Genomic DNA, 20,059 nt, shown 5'->3' on the forward strand with positions numbered 1-20,059 from the left:
TGGATTTCGACTAAGAAACATGCACCAATGAATTTTCTTACCCCTCTCGGGGAAGTTAGGACGACTCTTAGATCGGCTGATGTTCTGATATACAGTTGAAATACATAAAAACATACTTGTATTAATCTTACGGGAGTTTTCCCGCTCAGCGAATTTGGTAATGAGTTATTTATACTTGTCCAGGCGGCAACTAAGGTAGCTAAAACGAATATTATTAAGCATGATCAAGCGTGTAATGATAATCAACACAGTTTTATGCAGTTTTACAAGCAATGGCGTATCCAGGATTGTACCAAAATGGGGGCTTCATTAATATATTTTTTTACAAAAGTCTTGAAGTTATCAAATACATAATAGTCCTTAAAATTATTTTTATACACTATTGATAGGAGGTAATTGAATTCTTCGAGATGCCATCTTTTGGAAACGATCCAAAATCAATTCACGATCAATCTTTACAAAGACATCCTTCTCGATGTATACCACCAAACTATCATTCATCCATTCATATCCCATTCGATTTCGCAAATCAGTCTTAACAATATTCATTGCAGAAAATACTCTTTCAATAGAAGCAGTTGCCACGGGTAGAAGTAATGCTAATTCGATCAAGCGATACACCAATTTAGTTGCGACCATTTTCTTTGCAAGAGTTCCCAAATCTTCGATTCTAGAAAATTCTTGATCTCTCTTGACATCATAAATGTACATTTCTAATTGACTGTGAATCATTAGAAGCTCTGTCCATGAAAAATATTCTGGATAAAGATTAGCAAGATGCACTAGTTTATCAACATCAAAGGCAGAATATGTATCTCTAGGATCAAGACAAGCTACAGAAATAAGCAAATCTATACTTGTTTCTGGAAATCGGTTATCCAACTCTTGTGAAATTAAATCAACAACCTAAATTATAAATGGTTAATACTAAAATTAGTAAAGAGTCAATGCAATAAGAAAGATATAATTGAAATGAACTTGATAAATTACCTCACAAAAAACTTCAACTCGATAATGATGGTAGTTGGTAACACTTTGTCCATCTCGTCTCATTCGAGTACGAGATTGTATGATATCATCCACATTAACAACGGTGATATTATTTGCCACACAAAAAGAGTTGACCTCATCTAAAAAGATATCTCATCTTCTCTCTAAAAAGTCTCTTAGTTGCTCATTTACATTTATAAGTAAATGCATAGCTTGTACAATATTTTGATCTTTTTGTTATAGCAATTTTGACAATTCATTTGTGTACCCCAGTATTTGTTTCATCAAGTGAAAGATAAATACAAAGTCGTAACTTTCCTTTCTAATAAATAAGGTTTTAGACATACCTCGTGTATCACTATTTTTCCCATCATCATAAACATTTTCAAGAACTTCAATCACCGAGGGCCACATTGAATGTAAACGTAGCAAAGTTAAGTAGTGTTATCCCCATCTAGTGTCACCCGGTCTTGCCAATCCCGTTTCTTGATTTTTACCTCTCTCACTCGTAATTTCTCCGGTTTCAAGTCGCTCAATTATTCGATCATGATAGCTTTGTCGAAGTTGGTCAACCCTTTTACAAGATGATCCACTCATGTTCACAATCAAGCTAATGAGACCAAAGAAAAATTTAAACCGCAAATACACCACGAAAATTAAAAACCGTATTTTACGGTGCAGACTGTTTTTACGGTTTGTGCCGTTTGTGCGGTTTTCTGTTAACCCCTGTTAACATCCATCAACATCGTAACCTCATGTGCAAATTTTATCTTATTTAAAAAATATTAAAAAAAATGAGTGTTTTCGACGAGTACCGTAAAATTTGTTTTTAAAGATAAATATAAAACACAACCGACGGAACACTTGAAGTTTCTAAACATCATTCGAGTATTTGACCGTATTAAAAGAAAGTCGGGTAACACCAAGAAAAGTCCAAAAACCAATACTCCACACTACAGATTACAGAACCTCCCTCACACTCACAGGTTTAACATGCTGACACCCAGTCCCACAAGCTTCACTCTTCCCCATTAATCTCCCCTCCTCTCCTAAAACCAAAACACCCACAATTTAACTCCTCCACCACCCCTAATGTTAGATCCACTCCATGAACTCCACCCACCACCAATCTCCCCCACCATCTCCTCCCCCTCCTCCTCCGATCTCGACACCGAGTCCACCGGCTCTTTCTTCCCCGACCGGTCCACTTCTCTCGGCACTCTCATGGGCGTCTCTGCATATCCACCTCTTTTCTTCTCCACACCCTCTCAGCACCTTTCAACACCTGCACAAGCTGTGAAATCAAACAAGAGAGGCCCAAAAAATGCAATCGACAGTCTTCTGAGGCGGAAGAGGAGTTGGTGGGGGAGGCTTTGTAGTGACCAGGAGATCAAGCCGTCCAAGCTTGGCGAGTTTCTCGAGGCTGAACGGAGGTTCGGTGATGCGATTTTTGATGTGGATGGTGTAGGTGAACTAGAGCATGGGAATTATAGTGGTGAGAGTAATGGGAGGGTTTTGTTTGCCGATGGGAGGGTGTTGCCGCCGGAGATTGGCGGTGAGGAGAGGTGTTCGCCGGCGGCGAATTGTGGCGGTGGGTTGTGTAGATTCTCGGTTTCTTTGCCGGGGATTTGTTGCTGAGGAATAGGGATAGGATAAGGGAGGAAAAAATAAAATAGAATTAATGTGTTGTTTATAATTATGTTATTATTGACTTGTATAAAATAATTGATTTGTAGATTAATAAAGATGAGTTTATTAGAGTTAACACATGATTAGATTAGTTATGACTATATAATTCGTTATATATTACTTAATCCGTTTCAAAATAAATATCTATTTTGAGTAAAAAAATTGTTTCAATTTAATTACCCATTTCAACTTTCAAGAAAAATTTATATTTTCAAAGTCAACTCTACTTCACATACTATCTTTTATTTAAATTTCCAAAATCAACCTTATTTCATATATTATAATCGTTTAATGTTATTATTTTATTAATATTCACTTTTCTTAATATGTGTGATTTTTTTTAAAATAAATGTCTAATTTAAAATGGAGGGAGTAATTAGCCGAGTAACTTTTTAATGATAAATGTTTGAAATATTAGTGAACGTCAGTTAATGTACTTAATTTTTATATTATAAAATTTTATTATTTTTAAAATTTATAAAATTGAGTGAGACGTTTCATAAAAAAATTGTATAAAAAAGAATGGCAGAGAGGGAAGTATGATATATTAATGGTCTAATCCGATTTTTTTCCGAATTTCCGAGCTTGAAATAGACTGAATACACATTTTTTTAAGATATTTGGACCCAATTTTCGGATCAAAAGACCCGCTCCGGTCAGATTTCGGACCAGGAAACCCGGTGTGATCCAATTTTCAGGTCCGGACTCCCGGTCCAATTTTTACGCCCAGACCTTTTTCTTGTGCAGCCCTGATAGTACAATACTTTGCTACTGTAAAATTTGAAAAACATCCATTTAGTTGAATAAAAAATTTGAAAGACATTAATCAAGCAGCTACGTAATTTTGGTGTCGGTCAATTAGCGAAATGTATGAAAAAATCTTGCAGCCCTCGTCAAAGTCGAATATTATTACTAGGCGATTTTAGATTAAAAAATATCGGGGACAGCTTCTGTAAGTTACCGTATTTGTGATCATATGCAATGCACTTGCCTTCAATGTTGGTACTTGGTAGTAGTTAGATTGCGGGTGCATGCTTTCATCTTCATTTTTTTAACTAATACCGCTTATATATTTGAGCAATAATTGAACCCGTAGCCATTCAATTCAAATGCATGCTTTTGTGTTGTTTTTTTTTAAAAACTAGTACTCTTATTTTGGATAATTTATAAATTAATGTCTTTCAAATCCCGGAAATACACGACAGTCGAACGTGTTCCTTGTCGTTAGGGTGAGCGTGGTTCGGCTCGGTTTCCGGATAAAACCGGAACCGCAACCATATCTATTTGATTTCTAAAATTGAAAACCGCAATCAGTTCAGGTCCGGTTACAAAACCGACAAATATAAAAATGAAAAGGTAATAGTATCTATGTGAAATATAAAAATAATGCTCAATTAGTGCAAATTTAAATATTTCAGAAACAAACTGTTAGAATTTCAAATTGACTAAAATAAATTACAAAATAATCGTGTATCTTGGAATCATTAACTGATCTTCAAGTTCAGGTTCATGTAACTGCATGAATGTAGGGTACAATTTAGGTTCATGTAAATGTAATTGAATTCATCTCCATCCTTCATAACCTGACTGCTAAAATGCACTAAATAAACTATCAAAAACTAAGTACAGACACTAGGATTTGCATTAAAAAAAATCATAAATAACATATTAGCATATAAATTATACATGCAAAATATAATATTTTCTAATATTTTTAGTAACCGGTTCCGTATGGTTGTAACATATGTGACGTCCTCAATCTCGGGGTTAGGAAATGAGGACTCACACACCTCTATTCTAATAATTAAATATGCATAAACCCCGATTAACTACTAACAAGATCAACAGGATAAAGTATGAGACAAGATTACAACTACTAATCATAAAATATAACTTACAAACCCAAAATACTTTTAAATAAACAATATCGATTTCGGCTGGAAACCGACAGATAACCCATTGTATCTTTATACACCTCTTTCTAGGCGCGAGCTCACTCATACAAACCACTACCTACTCTGGCAACCGGAAGCCCTCAACACGGTAGGGACCACTCTTACGAGCAGTGCGCCTAAGCCTGACCATCTTCTTGCTTAACTGCCATGGTTAGATTAAGACAAAACAAATGAGTATAAAACTCAGCAAGTAACTATATAGCAGTTCTACAATATTAAATCTCAATATACTTTGAACAAACTAGGGCATTCTACTTTAACTAATCTAGGTGGCAGATTTCCATTTTTTTTTGGAATAAGGAAAGGTATCTGAAGAATAGTAGGGCTTTCAAGAAACAAGGCTCGAAACAGGACGAAAGCCGACATTCATCACAAATCATTATAGGATCAAAATAAATCTTTCGATAGAGGAAAGCAACAGTATTTCAAGATATAGAATCATTCATATGATCAACAATTTCAAGAATCAGGGTTCTCGAGCTTTAAACTCCACAATAACATAATCAACTATTTTCAAAGCATTATAAACCATTTTCATTTCCAAAAATCAATTTACTGAATAAAAGTTTCAGTTCCCTTTTTAAATAATCATTTAGAACCCTTGATTGGATCACTTTATCTTTCCATTTCATTATATACGGGTGATCAGCCCATATCGACCTCCATTCCGGTCTTTAAGGTACCAATCGGCATAATTTCAGCCTTAAATTGGGCTAGTCCCACTAGCCTCTTACCACGACTGGACTAGTCCCACTAGCCTCTTACGTCTCAATCCAATCCATCAGGAATTCATTTGGAAAACCTTGAGTTGGAAAAATAAATAGGTTTTCTAAAATCCATTTTATCATTACCAAGTATTTGAAATCATTCGGACTCTTTCAAGTCGAAACTCATTCTTAAATCAGATTTTAAAGAAACAAGGTTCAGGGAGTGAATCAAAGATACGTAAGGAACAATTCACAAGAATTCTGTATCAGGGACAACAAGGCACTAAATTTGAAGGATCGGCAATAACTTAGGGATCAATAGGGTGATCAAGAGAACATGGTATCATTAAACAGAGTTAACCAAGATAATCAATAGGTTCAATATGATTCATGGCATTATAGGTAACTTCAACAGAAAGGCAGATTATCAAAGGGTGAATTCAATAGGATTATCAATAACACGTTATCAAGAACAAGGGTACTTCAAATCAATATCAGGGTTTCATAAAGCAAGGGTTTCATACTTTAACAGTTCAATACTCTACATGGTATGAACAACATTTCCTTTATAATCATTTACACAAGTAATGAGAGTTACTTGCCTGAAATTGCTTTCCTGAGGGTTGAACTACTGCCACCTAGTAAATCCTTTCATTTCCTAGCCTGAATGCCCTCACGCTCTGAATCTACAATAAAACCAAAAATCTTAATTAGATTCCCAACTCTCGTTCCCGGAACGATCACTCTATACGATAACTCGATTATATCTTTGACTCGAGCATACGAATGTAGCTTATACATATAAGCACATATCACTTAGCACATAGCATAATCCTTATATACCTAGCAATCAAAGCGTACTCGCTTGACCTTGACTATGTCTCAATTCACACTAACACGACTCTCTTTTACGAGTACAAGACCCATTTACAACCAAACATTTACGTATGCACTATCACTTATATCAATCAACTTAATTTCCTTTTCTTTTGCTCCTTAATTCAAACCATACATACAAAACACATTCACATATATTCAATTTCAATCTCACACATTCATGCACAGCTAATGAAATTCACAAGATTCATTTATTCACTTTTAGCCTTATCCTTTTTAATCAAAAATCCGAATTATAACCACGTTAAGGGCCAAAATCAACTTCTTTTAATCATCAAAAATTCGAACAAAACACTACTTGATCTTTATCATGCATCCAACTCTTACTTAGCAATTCAATCCACTTAATTCACCTTTTTATTCCTAAGAATCCATTCGGGTTTTTCCATAAATCAACATACAAGAATGGATTTTAACATGCAAGGCAATACATCACATTTTCCACTTATTTTAGTTCTTAACTAGGTCATTCCATTCACTTAAACACCAAATCATGTAACACCTAACTCATTCAACCAACATGCATTTGTTCAATCAATATTTAACCCCTTTTTATCTTGTTTTCATTCGGCAAGAACATAATTTTCAACTCAAGTTCTAATCAATAACATGCACTAATTGATCTTCTTTAAAATTATCATGTAATCACTTTTAAGCCACATAATCCTAGTGTTCAACAAGATTAACCCACAAAACCGAATTTTCCTTCTTAATTAGCAAAAAGCCGAAACAAAAACTCACATGCAAATCCTCAATCTTTGATTTTCTAAGCAACAATCACATGCACACATTCATTTTCTTCCTAACACAATCAATGGAATCATTTAATCAAGCAGACACTTGAATTTCATCAAAGAAGCAAAAACCCTTTTCTAAATTTTCAAGAAATCATAGCATGCAACACTAAAATCCAACGATCACATCATGGAAAATCCACCGGCTCTCCTTTGGATCATGGCCAGTGGTGGTCGAACTTGAGAGAGTCCATAACGGATCTCTTCTCGAGTGTATGACCTCCAATCACGCTTAAATTCACTCTCTTAGTTATGCTTCAAGAAATTGTTTTTCTTAAACACAACCATAGTGATCACTTCAACAAAACCTTTATAATCACTTACATGCAAGTAAGAATCGAAGTATATACCAAGAATAACAACTAATGGAAGCAATATCTCGGTGTTTGAGTGTGTTTTAATGGTTGCATGCGAGTGAGAGAGGTGAGAGATGAGAGAGCCGAGAGGGAGTGAGAGAGAGTGTTCGAGAGAGAGAGGAGAGAAAAGGAAGAGAGAAAAGAGTGGGTGCATGGAAAAGAAGAAGAAAATGGGGGAGGAAGGAGTATTTTATACTCTACCAAGATTAAGGATAAAATAGTAATTCAATAATTCCTTTTTGACTTGCACTTTCTTTCTCTTTTTACTTAAATGTAACGAAATTCAAAATAAAAATATTTCTCTCTCGGAAAGATGAAATTGTCTTGAATAAAAATCTTTAACACGTAGGTCTCGAAATTATCTTTTTATCCATTACTCATAATAAGAAATTGAGTGAACGATTGATTTTATATGAATTTCGCAAACTTGCTTTAATAAATACATTTTCCACATAAAATCAATTTAAAAATGCAAAGATCCACAATCAAATTCACTTATATTTTTTAAAAAGTCTCTAAGGTCTTTACGAGGATAACAGAACAAATCCCATATTTTTATCCTTCTCGGATGATTTTATAAAAATGCGTGAAGGTTAATTAAACCTTTACTTAAATCACGTAATTCCTTTAAAATTCACAAAATTGACACAGAACACATAGTCATGCACACAGTCAAGCAATCACACACATATAGTCACATAACGACTCAGGTCTGATCATGGAATCTATCCCTCTTTAATCTTTATCATCTTTTACGCGTACCGGGTCACGTTCAGCCTGACGACCCGACGCTCAGCATTTCGATTATGCTTCTCATTATCTTTGCCAATCAACACGTCTCTTAAGACGAAATACTTTATTCATTCACTTCACATATAATTCACATTTTATATTATTTAATTCCATATTAGGACGGGTTCCGTTCTACCTGACGGCCCGACACCAAGCTTAACTTCTAAGCTGACTCTTTAAAGTGGAACGTTTTTATCCACGATCCTTAACTCTAGTATACAGATAAGACAAATAATCACCACTTAATCTCATCACATAACACATACTTTACTTTCTTAATTATGACGAAAAAAATTCTCGGTCGTTACAATCTACCCTCCTTAAAAGGATTCTGTCCCGATAATCTAATCTAAGCAAATAGATGGGGATACTTTTCTTTCATTTCGCTTTCTAATTCCCAAATCGATTCCTCGACTAGTGGATTTTTCCACAACACTCTAACTAGAGGTACAACTTTATTTCTAAGCGTCCTTTCTTTTCGATCCAAAATTCGCACTGGCTGTTCTATATAGGATAAATCTGGTTGGATTTCTACTGGTTTCAACTCGATCACATGGCTCGCATCGACATTATACTTCTTCAGAAGAGATACATGAAACACATTGTGCATATGTTGCATTTGCGGCGGTAGCGCTAATTCATATGCCACTTTCCCAACTTGTCGCAATACTTCAAATGGTCCAATGTACCTTGGACTTAGCTTTCCTTTCTTTCCAAATCGAGTTAAACCTTTCCAAGGAGATATCATCAACAAGATTTTGTCTCCAGTTTCGAATTGCACATCTTTTCGCTCTTGATTCGCATACTTTGCCCGTCGGTCTTGAGCTGCAATTAATCTCTTTCGTATCATTTCAACCATTTCCTTCGTTTGCTGCACTAGCTCTGGGCCAATTAACTTGCGCTCACCAACTTCATCCCAATAAGTAGGGGATCTACACTTTCTTCCATACAATGCTTCATAAGGCGGCATGCCAATACTTGTGTGATAACTGTTGTTGTAGGAAAACCTAATTAAGGGCAAATGATCATCCCAATTTCCTTTGAAATCTATTGCGCAGGTTCGCAATATATCCTCAATTGTCTGAATTGTCCTTTCACTTTGTCCGTCTGTCTGCGGATGATATGTCGTACTCATTTTCAATTTTGTTCCCAAATGATCATGGAATTGTCGCCAAAATCTCGAATTAAACCTTGGATCTCTATCAGACACGATAGATACAGGAACTCCATGACGCATCACGATTTCATCCAGATACAATTTGACCAGCTTCTCTAATAAAAACCTTTCGTTTATCGGCAAGAAATGTGCTGACTTTGTCAACCGATCGATTACCACCCAAATCGCATCATGATTTGACTTGGTTTTAGGTAATCCTATCACGAAATCCATCGCGATATGTTCCCATTTCCATTCAGGTATGTCCAGTGGCTGAAGTAGTCCGCTTGGCCTTTGATGTTCCGCTTTAACTCTTTGGCACGTGTAACATTTACTTATCCATTCCGCAATTTCCTTTTTCATGTTTGGCCACCAAAAATTTTCTTTCAAATCCTGGTACATCTTCGTACTCCCAGGGTGAATTGAAAATCTCGAGTTATGCGCTTCTTGCAAAATCTCGTACTTTAGTTCCACAACATTAGGTATCCAAATACGTGAGTTAACACGGTATATCCCTTTTCCATCCTTTTGAGCTTTAATTTCTTCTCCCATCAACTTATTCCTTTCGCGATTCATCACTTGCTCTTGACAGCATCTAATCTTTTCCAAAATTTCAGGTTGAAACCACATTGCATAAATAGCTCCACATTTTGGAGTCTGCACATCTATTTCCATCTTGTCAAAGTCTTTGATTAATTCTTCCGATGACGTTAACATATTCAACCTTTCCTTTCGACTTAAAGCATCAGCTACCATATTTGCCTTTCCAAGATGATAGTTTATCGCACAATCATAATCTTTGATAATTCCAACCACCTTCTTTGTCGCATATTCAGTTCTTTCTGAGTAAAGATATACTTTAAGCTCTTATGGTCCGTATAAATCTCGCACTTTTCCCCGTACAGATAATGCCTCCAAATCTTAAGGGCAAATACCATTGCTGCCAATTCCAAATCGTGCGTTGGATAATTTTGCTCATGCGGCTTGAGCTGCCTTAACGCATATGCTATTACCTTCCCGTGTTGCATTAACACGCATCCAAGTCCTTTATATGAAGCATCACTGAATATCACAAATTCACCTTTATCATCTGGTAATACCAACACTGGGGCGGTTACCAATCTCTTCTTTAACTCTTGAAAACTTTCCTCACACTTTTCTGTCCAAACGAACTTCTCATTCTTTCTCGTCAACTTTGTCAATGGAACGACAATCTTTGAGAAATATTGCACAAATCTTCTATAGTATCCGGCTAATCCCAGAAAACTTCTGACTTCTGTCGGAGTCTTGGGCCTTTCCCAATTCATTACAGCTTCTATCTTGGCTGGATCCACTTTAATTCCTTCTTTATTAACTACATGACCAAGAAATTGCACTTCCTTTAGCCAAAATTCACACTTTAAAAACTTTGCATACAACTTCTCTTTTAGCATAATTTCCAAGGAAATCCTCAAATGCTCCTTATGATCTTCCTCCGTTTTGGAATAAATCAGTATATCGTCGATAAACACAATCACGAACTTGTCCAAATACTGCTTGAACACCCTGTTCATAAGATCCATAAATGCAGCTGGCGCATTCGTCAAGCCAAATGCAATCACCAAAAACTCATAGTGTCCGTATCTTGTTCGGAACGCTGTCTTGGGTATATCTTCCGCTTTGATCTTTAGTTGATGATACCCAGATCTTAAATCAATCTTTTAGAAACACGAAGCTCCTTTCAATTGGTCAAACAAGTCATCGAACCGCGGTAGAGGGTACTTATTCTTGATTGTCAACTTATTCAGCTCACGGTAATCGATACACAATCGCATACTTCCATCCTTTTTCTTTACAAACAACACTGGTGCGCCCCACGGGGATACACTCGGTCGGATTACTCCTTTGTCCAACAACTCTTGCAACTGAGCTGCCAATTCCTTCATTTCAACCGGCGCCATGCGATAGGGAGCTTTCGACACTGGTTCCGTACCAGGAGCCAAGTCAATCGTAAACTCGATCTCTCTGTCTGGAGGTAGTCCAGGCAATTCATCAGGAAACACGTCCGGAAAATCTCTTACTAGCGGAATATCGTCGATCTTTACAGATTCTTTCTCCACGTCCACGACATGAGCCAAATAAACTTCGCATCCTTGACGTATTATTCTTCTTGCCTCAATAGCTGTTAGAAATTTCTTCTCTTGTCTCTTTCCTTTAAATATCACTTCCTCATCATCCTTGGTTCTTAACTTCACTTTCTTACTTTTACACTCTATTTGCGCCTCATGGTTTGACAACCAATCCATTCTTAGTATAACCTCAAACTCTCCCAACTTAAAAGAAATTAAGTCAGCAGAAAAGTGCCGACCTTCTATAGACACATCACAGTCAGGACAAATCTTATTAACAACAACTTTCTCTTGATTTGCTACCTCTATAATCAAATTAGGCTCTAGAGGGTACGCCACACATTTTACTTTATCAATATTACTTTCAGAGATAAAAGATCTGGTTGCTCCAGAATCCATCAAAACTTTTACTTCTACTGAGTTTATAACAAGCATACCTGCTACCACGTCCACATCTTGCACCGCATCTTTCATTGACATGCTAAAGGTCCTAGCTCTGGGTTGAGCTGATGGTGCTGGGAGTGACGGCGGTCCAGCAATTCTGAGAACATTAGCCTTCTGCACAGGCTCCTTGTAATTTCTAGCCATATGGCCTACTTTGCCACACTTGAAACAAGCCAAATCAGGTTTCCTTACTCCATTTGAACATTCTGAAGAATAATTCCCCTTCTGGTTGCACTTAAAACATGTTATATCCAGCTTATTATACCTCCCCGGGTATCTCTTTCCACAGTTCCTGCATTCTTGCATCTGGGGTCTGCTTTCCTTTCCCGATTGTCCAGCTTTCTGGAAACGGTTCTTCTGAGCTCCATTTCCGGGTCTAAACTTCTGGAACTTCTGGTTCTGACCTCCACCATTCTTCCCAAACTTTCCTCTGAACTTTGAACTTCCTTGTTCTTGCTCAGAGCTTTCAAACTTCCTCTTTCTTCCTTCATTTTCTCTTCGAGCAGCTTCCCGCTCACCTTCCACTATCATTGCTTTCTGAACCAAAGCAGCATAGTTCTTGATCTCCAATATTGCTATTTGACTCCTAATCCACGGCTTAAGTCCCTGCTGGAACCTCTTAGCCTTCTTCGCTTCAGTATTCACGTACTCTGGTACGAACCTTGACAATTCCGAAAACTTCACCTCATATTCCGCTACCGACATTTCCTCCTGTCTAAGATCCAAAAATTTCATCTCCAACTGATCTTGCATATAACTTGGCAAATACTTTTCCAGAAACATCTCGGTAAACTTCTCCCAAAATAAGTCTTTGCCTTCCAACAACGCCTTAGAAGACTCCCACCAGAAACTTGCTTCATCCCTCAAATAATAACTTGCGTACTGAGCTTTCTTATCATCCTTAACTTCGGCTAACTCAAAGGCTTTTTCCATCTCTCTCAACCACGACTGCGCTTTAATCGAATCTGGAAAACCTAAGAACTCTGGAGGATGAACAGATTGAAAGTGCTTGAAATTTCCAACTTTTGGGGCCACAGGTTGTTGCAAAAGTTGAGCAAGTCTGCTCATCATAGTGGTTTCTGGGTTTATTTCTGGGTCTTGGGTGGGAATTTCTTCTTCTTGGTGATCTGGTGAGTTGGCCATTTCTTACAAACCTGATTGAGCAATTATTTAGCAATACGATAGCATGGCATATATATAACAACAATTTTTATAAAATCTCTTTTGTGGGTTTTAAGTTTTACCCAATTTGCACATGCAATCCTATTACTACATAATTCTCATATCAGTGTTGTTTTATCATGGCACGGAATAGGGTTTTATGATCTTTAAACATGGTTATACGAAAACATGGTTGTATTTAAAACATGGCATTGAGAACAGTTTATAAGATAATCAAGGTGCACAAAGGAAAGCAAGATAATAGATTTATTTAATCAAAGGTTACATAGGAAATATTCTGGATTTTAAGGTTCTGAAACAAGGTACAATAAATAGCAGGGTTAAACAGAGGAAAAACTGGAAAACATCCCCATATCTACCCCTAACTTCCAACTACTACTACTACACTGGTCTGAAATACAACAAGATAAATGAAAAAGGGATCCCGGCATCTGACCAAGTATCCCAAAGTCTACCGGCGCTGAAAACAACAACAACAATCTACGGGCTCAACCAACAGTCCCGTCTAATCATCTAGAATCTCTCTTAACACAACCAACATCCAGCGAATGATCTTATGCAGCCTCCGGGCCTCAGCATCAGCATCGCTAGTGGATGGTCCCTCATCCAATCTCCTCCTGGCAACCTACTCCACCAACTGAATCCTAGCTCTCCACTCCTCCATCACCACAAAAGTCCTCTGCCTAGAGTCTCGAATCAACCTATCTACCAAAGCTCCCAACTCAGGAATGCGGGAGTACACAAAGTCTCGGTCCTGGGCTAACTTGCCACCAACACTGACAGGAACAGTCTTAGGCATCTCCGACTCTGGCTCAGTCAATAATTTGATAGAGTCATGTGGGATATAAAAACTAAGAAAAAATAAATTTAATATGAATAGTAACTAATTCCATTGATTGAATTGATGAATTGATACCTACTAGGGTGCATATGCTCTTAGGTACAACTATGGGTACCCAAATACAATACTTTGATCCATTTTCAATTTAAAATTTAAGAGCGGCAAACATGCATGACCCTGGCTGTAATGCATTTACCTGTAATTTACTTAGCAGTGCATATTAAAGTAATTAGCACAAAATCTTGAATTTTCTTGAACTCTTATTATTGAACAGGAGTTGCAGATTAACCAAAACTTTCATAAATAGTTTTAATTAATAAATAAATATTATACACCGTGCAGTTAGGTCAAATTTCAAATCGTAATAGTACCAGGAAAATTTAAAATCATGTCAGTGTTGATTAGGATACGGGCGATTTTTGCAATTTTTTGCCCACCCGGCCCAAGATAAGGATAGCCGTCTCAAATTCAAAAATAAGTAGGGGAGTTGAAGGGTCGGCAGCAGCAAAGTAATGAATGTGACGTAGTATTAAACGCCACTCTACCCAACAGCCGCTTCTCCACGTACCCCCTGACCCCACCACCCCTCTTGACTCTTTATCTTGGGCGGCGCCTCCACCGCAACCCCCTCTATATATACAAACAACCTCCACTATTTATTAACCCTCCCTTCACAATGTATACCTACACATTTATTACCGAACTGCAGTCGCTCTAAAATCTCGAGATATTCGAAGAGCAATGATGCTTCAGTCTAATGAAAGTGTTGCGGAAGTTGAGGAAGTGCATTACAGAGGAGTTAGAAAGCGGCCGTGGGGACGTTATGCTGCTGAGATTCGAGATCCTGTTAAGAAGAGTAGGGTTTGGTTAGGGAGCTTTGATACTGCCGAAGATGCGGCGCGTGCTTATGACGCTGCTGCTGTTAGGTTTCGTGGCAAAAGAGCTAAAACTAACTTCCCTTTGGATGTGAGTCCTAGTCATAGCAGCACTGTGGAGTCTTGTAGTAGAGGAAATGTGGTGCACGCGCCTCCTGAGGTCGATGTCACGCGCCGCCACCTTGGTGGGGGACTTCCGATCCACCTTCAGCACCATGCAGCGACAATGGCTCCAAATCCTATGATGTTGTACCAGGTTGTTCTTCCTTCGGGAATGGTGGGGCATGTGGTGCATCCGGGAGTGGTGCATGGCGGCGCGTTGAGTGACTCGGGGTCGTCGAGCGTGGTGGATGGGTTTTATCAGCATGAACAACAAGCTAGCAGAATTAACAATAGTAGTGGTAATATGATTAGCAAAGCGTTGAATCTTGATCTTAGTTTAGCTCCTCCTGTTTCAGATTATTAGACTAGATGAGAGAGTTCATTAAATTTCACTTAGTTGTTAAATGAGTGTGTAAATAGGATGAACAACTTTTCAACTTTATGCAAATTACCAAGCAATCCGAGAAATTCGATTTATTGCTAGAGCTCTTTTCCGAGAAATTCGATTTATTGCTATAGCTCTTTTTTGCTAATCGGCAAGGCACCACGTATCACGAATCAAACTTCTAACCTTTCGCAATAGTTATAAGATTTTAATCGGCACCACGTGTGTCACGAATCAAACTCCTAACCTTTCTCAATAATTATAAGATTTTAATCGGTACCACGTGTCACGAATTAAATCATGACGTGTTATAAGAATCTGAGAGTTTAACCGGTATATCAATACTTTGTTGGTTGCGCACTTTACAGGCGGCTAAAGTTTACTTTTCAACGCTCATGTATATATTTTTTTTACCTCCATTACATCAATATTTTGTTGGCTGCACACTTTACGGTTGGCTGCACACTTTACGGACAGCTTAGAGTTCACTTTTCAACGCTGTATTTTTTTTACCTTCCGCAAGAATTACAAAAATTCAACTACTGTATTAATAAAATTTTTATGGTGATTTTTTTTTAACACTCACATATGCCCATTATTTTTAATAATATTCAAATCATTAATATCTCATAAATATCCCATATTTTTTAAAGGGATCGAATTAATTTTTCGCAAACCCGTAAAGAGAGCGAGGGAAGGAAACTATTGCTAGAGTTCTTCATTAGTAGTTGTAACACATTATGTTGTTGCATAAACCGGGGCTAAAGTTTAATTCAACCTCGTAACTAATTCATTGTTCCATGCTTGATTGTGTCGTGAAATGACTTTACTTCGATGGTGATGCAGAACAACTCAAAATAAGGGGGGGACATTAGAAGTACCTAGAACTTGAAAAACTTTGACTTTCTATGCGTTGGAGGCTGCTTAGTTTTGTTGTATTGTCCGTTCTTTCTTGTCAATTGTCATGCTACTACTTGATAAGATCAATTTTTTGTACTCTTCCCCTTCACAGACCGCCTTTTACATCGAAAACGAGTTAATTGATTCTATCTTTTTTACGAAACCGTTTATATATACCTGAAATAGAGATATACATCCATAAGCATGAATTATCACAATATTTGTATTTATTTCCTCTATCCCGATTTTTTTGTTCATTATTTTTATTATCGTTTATTTTAAAAAAAATGTTCACTTTAAATGGTTATGTAAATAAGAGATGAAAGGTGGATTTTGATATGATTGATATAGAAGAGAAATGGAATGGAAGGGAGCAAAAACTATTTTTTAGTGCCTTTTTTTAATTTTGGAGTAAGCATGGGTGAAAAGACAAAATTGTCCGACATGGATAATAAATAATTTTTGAAAAATTAATTCAAGAATAATTTGATGATTTAACACTTTTTTTATCGTAGGTAACCCGCAGCCGCTACCCTTCGGGTGCTCACTGGGTAAAACTTACGGGCTCACGCAATATCCCGCAAACCATGATTTAACACATTTGTGCTATGTAAATAATATTTTCTTTTTATTTTATTTTTTCTCCTAACGGGCAAGAATCAACTAATTTTGCGAAGAAGAAATATAATGAATAATGCTACATGTAAAAAAAAAGTATAAAAAATTGTTATCAACGATATAACAGTATGAAATAATTTAATTGGTAAATGCGTGATAGTCCATTTTCAATTTATAAATACAAATCTGACATATTTATTTTATAATAATTTTAAAAATCAATTTTACAGATCTAATATTTTTTGAAGATAAATGCAACAAGGCAATGTGTTGCCGTCGTCGAAAATATTAAATTTGAAAAAACAATAAAGCCGCCCGCCTTTGCCGATTTGGTAGGTCCTCGTCGTCATATTCTGTTAACCGACGGTGTTGTCTGTGGTGTAAATTGATTTATCGAACTTGTGGTCTTGTGAAAACAGCGGCGGGACCGTTTGGGTATCTTTAATTAATATGCATGTGAATGTATGACATTTGCCACCAAAACTGTGACCATGTTTCCGATTTTCCCATTTAGCTCTTTTTGCTAGCTTTCGACAGGTTACGAATTTTGTTACGGGGAGATTATTAGGATCGACCCATGTTACAATATTTAATATTGCATGAAAAATTTATGTCACGTATTAAGATTTAAAAAAATAAGTGTTGATTATATTGTATTTTTGTGAGAGAAGATGATTAGGATGAAAAATATATTATAATATTTATCATCGCAGGAATAATTTGTGTCACATATTAAGATTTAAATTAATAAGTCTTAATGTAGGTATATTTCAATAAAATTATTATATCGTGAAATAATTTTAAGATGTAATATTTTACAACATACTTTTGTATATCATAGGACCCATGTTCGTCTCTTTAATTCGAAAATTCCCTTAGGAGTGACAATAAGGAACAAAGTCCCGGAAACTTTGTAGAAGTAGTTAGTAGCATGTGATCGATTCAGACTTTTCTAATATCTTGTGGAGCTCATTTGAGGAACGATTTTCCAATTCGAATCTCCATCTCCAGTTAGGGAATTATAACACTAAAGCAAAGTTGAGGGATTGTTGTGCTCTTTGAGGAGTCGTGGTTTAACTTGAGGAAATTTGTTAATTACTACTAATTATTTGATGTAATTAATATTTACATATATCCAAGTTCAAATCCAATTACTTTAAAGTATATTCTGGCTTGTGATATTTAAATAAGCAACTTTTAAATTAAAGAATATACATATTTATGATGGGGGCCGGTCTACAACAAACGTTTGTTGTAGACCGGTATACAACAAACAGGTTTTCCACCGTTGGATGGTGGATCTAACGGCTGATAATTAAAACAGCACCCAATGGACCGCGGAAATTTTCAGCGGTCCGGAGTAATTACCAAAATACCCCTCTACACGGACCGCGGAAATTTTCAGCGGTTGGTGGTGTTTTTTGTTTACCTAATTCTTGGCAAACGCATACTCTCAGAATAGATATACACAAACACACAGCCGCAGCAGACACAAACACAAACGCAGCAGCAGGAGCAACACCCACAGCAAAGAATATTTTGAGCAAAATCAGTCTTCTTTTTCACTAATCAAGGTATGTAATCGATATCTTAATTGTTATTTACAGTTTTATTAATATAAACTAGTGTTTTTTTCTTGTTATAAATCTGAATTTGTGTATGTAATTTTGATATTTAGGGTTAATTAATGTATTAATTAACATATGAATCGTACTATGAATAAATTCAAATTTTTATAATTTCTAGGGTTCATAATTTGGACTTGATTTAATATCGATTTTAGGATAAATTTGTGTTAATTTAGAATTAATTTAGTGTATAAAATTGAAATTTACAATTTTAATTCGAATTTACAATTTTAATTCGAAATTTTAATAATCGAATTTATAATTTTAATTCGAAATTACAATTTTAATTAGAATTTTTAATAATCGAATTTATAATTTGAATTAATTTGAATTTATAATTATAATTCAAATTTTTAATAATTGCGTATAAAATTAGATTTTTATATTATAATTCGAATTTGAATGTAATGAAAAATCTGTAAATTCGAATATTAGTGCTAAATTTAGTGTTAAATTTAGTGACAATTTAGTGATAATTCGAATATTTAGGAATAAATTTAGGATTATTCGTGATAATTTTAGTGTTAAATTCGAATTATAAATAAATTTAGTGTTAATTTAATTTATTTATAATTCGAATTTGTAATGATAAATTTAGTGTTAAATTCGAGTTATGTTAGTGTAAAAGTATGGATGCAATTAACATATAATTTTGTTGCAAATAATGGGTAGTTATTTCGAATGTATTGTGAACTTGGTGTTTATATATGTGGTGATTGTTTTTATTGTGTACGTTGTGGTGTTTTTATTATGGTGATTGATGAATTTTGTTGGCAATATTTTCAGGTATGGATAATTTTGATGATTTTGGGAATATGTTGTCGGGTCCTAACGCGCATAATATTATTTGGGATAATCGGTATCACGTCAGTGAGGATGTTTGGGATGGTACAGGGAGAGATGAGTTGCAGAGCTATTCGGGGAACAAGTCATTGCACTTGTGGAAGTTAAGGAGACCACAGCGGGAATTGCTACACATGCTTGGGTTTGGGATTTTTGCAGACCCTGCTGTTGTCTTGGCTACTGACACTCGGTTGATATCTGCTTTGGTGGAGCGTTGGAGACCTGAGACCAACACTTTTTTCACGAGGCAGGGCGAGATGACTGTTACATTGGAGGATGTGGGGTTTATTTTAGGGGTGCCAGTTCAGGGGGATGCGCTGACTTGTGGGGTGATAGAGAACAAGGCGGCGTATTTTGCTAATAATTGGTTTGAGCCTTTGACCGAGGAGGAGGTGAAGGAGGCTTTGTATCGGAATAACATCAAGCTGGGGTGGTTGTTCGAGAGATATGGTGCACAGAAGCCTGAGAAGAACAATATGAGGGCCACGGTTGTACATACCAAGGCATATCTGCTATTCATTATGGGTTGTATCCTCTTCCCCAGCATCAACCGCTCTTTTGTTCATGTTCGGTATATGCACCCGTTGATTAATATGCGGGAGATTCCTTATTATGCTTGGGGTGCAGCTGTGTTAGCTCATATATACCGGGGTTTGGAGATTGCTGCAAGGAAGGGCAGCAAGAGCATTGCTTGTTGTGTCTGGGTGTTACAGGTTTGGTCTTACGAGAGATTTCCTCGTATTAGCGTGCCTTTACGATCTCCCGGTCAGGAGGATTATCCGGTTGCTGAGGGATGG

At 36.5% G+C, this 20,059-nt stretch overlaps 2 protein-coding genes across 2 annotated transcripts; one reads left to right on the forward strand and one right to left on the reverse strand.

Moving 5' to 3' along the window:
• Positions 1-372: 372 nt before the first annotated feature.
• LOC141699898 (uncharacterized) lies at positions 373-2,216 on the reverse strand. The gene is made up of 5 exons (XM_074503701.1): positions 2,059-2,216; positions 1,488-1,600; positions 1,338-1,382; positions 991-1,130; positions 373-906 (listed from the first exon to the last, which is right to left on the reverse strand). Exons 1-5 carry the CDS (start codon positions 2,214-2,216, stop codon positions 373-375), a joined length of 990 nt encoding a protein of 329 aa, XP_074359802.1.
• A 12,178-nt stretch (positions 2,217-14,394) lies between these two features.
• Positions 14,395-15,371, forward strand: LOC141699895 (ethylene-responsive transcription factor 4-like). Its single transcript, XM_074503698.1, has one exon. It carries the CDS (start codon positions 14,653-14,655, stop codon positions 15,250-15,252), a length of 600 nt encoding a protein of 199 aa, XP_074359799.1. The 5' UTR covers positions 14,395-14,652; the 3' UTR covers positions 15,253-15,371.
• The last annotated feature ends 4,688 nt before the right edge of the window (positions 15,372-20,059 follow it).

The sequence above is a fragment of the Apium graveolens genome, unplaced genomic scaffold (assembly GCF_009905375.1).
Source record: "Apium graveolens cultivar Ventura unplaced genomic scaffold, ASM990537v1 ctg1477, whole genome shotgun sequence".
Taxonomy (NCBI): Eukaryota; Viridiplantae; Streptophyta; class Magnoliopsida; order Apiales; family Apiaceae; genus Apium; species Apium graveolens.

Bases quoted from the DNA above. Each gene is read 5' to 3' on its own strand.
- LOC141699895 (XM_074503698.1), top strand. From the start codon at position 14,653: ATGATGCTTCAGTCTAATGAAAGTGTTGCGGAAGTTGAGGAAGTGCAT.
- LOC141699898 (XM_074503701.1), bottom strand. From the start codon at position 2,216: ATGAGAGTGCCGAGAGAAGTGGACCGGTCGGGGAAGAAAGAGCCGGTG. The intron at 1,601-2,058 runs GTGGGTGTTTTG...TGGTCTCATTAG, and splicing joins GGTGGTGGAGGAGTTAAATT to CTTGATTGTGAACATGAGTG. The intron at 907-990 runs GTAATTTATCAA...TTTATAATTTAG, and splicing joins GAGTTGAAGTTTTTTGTGAG to GTTGTTGATTTAATTTCACA.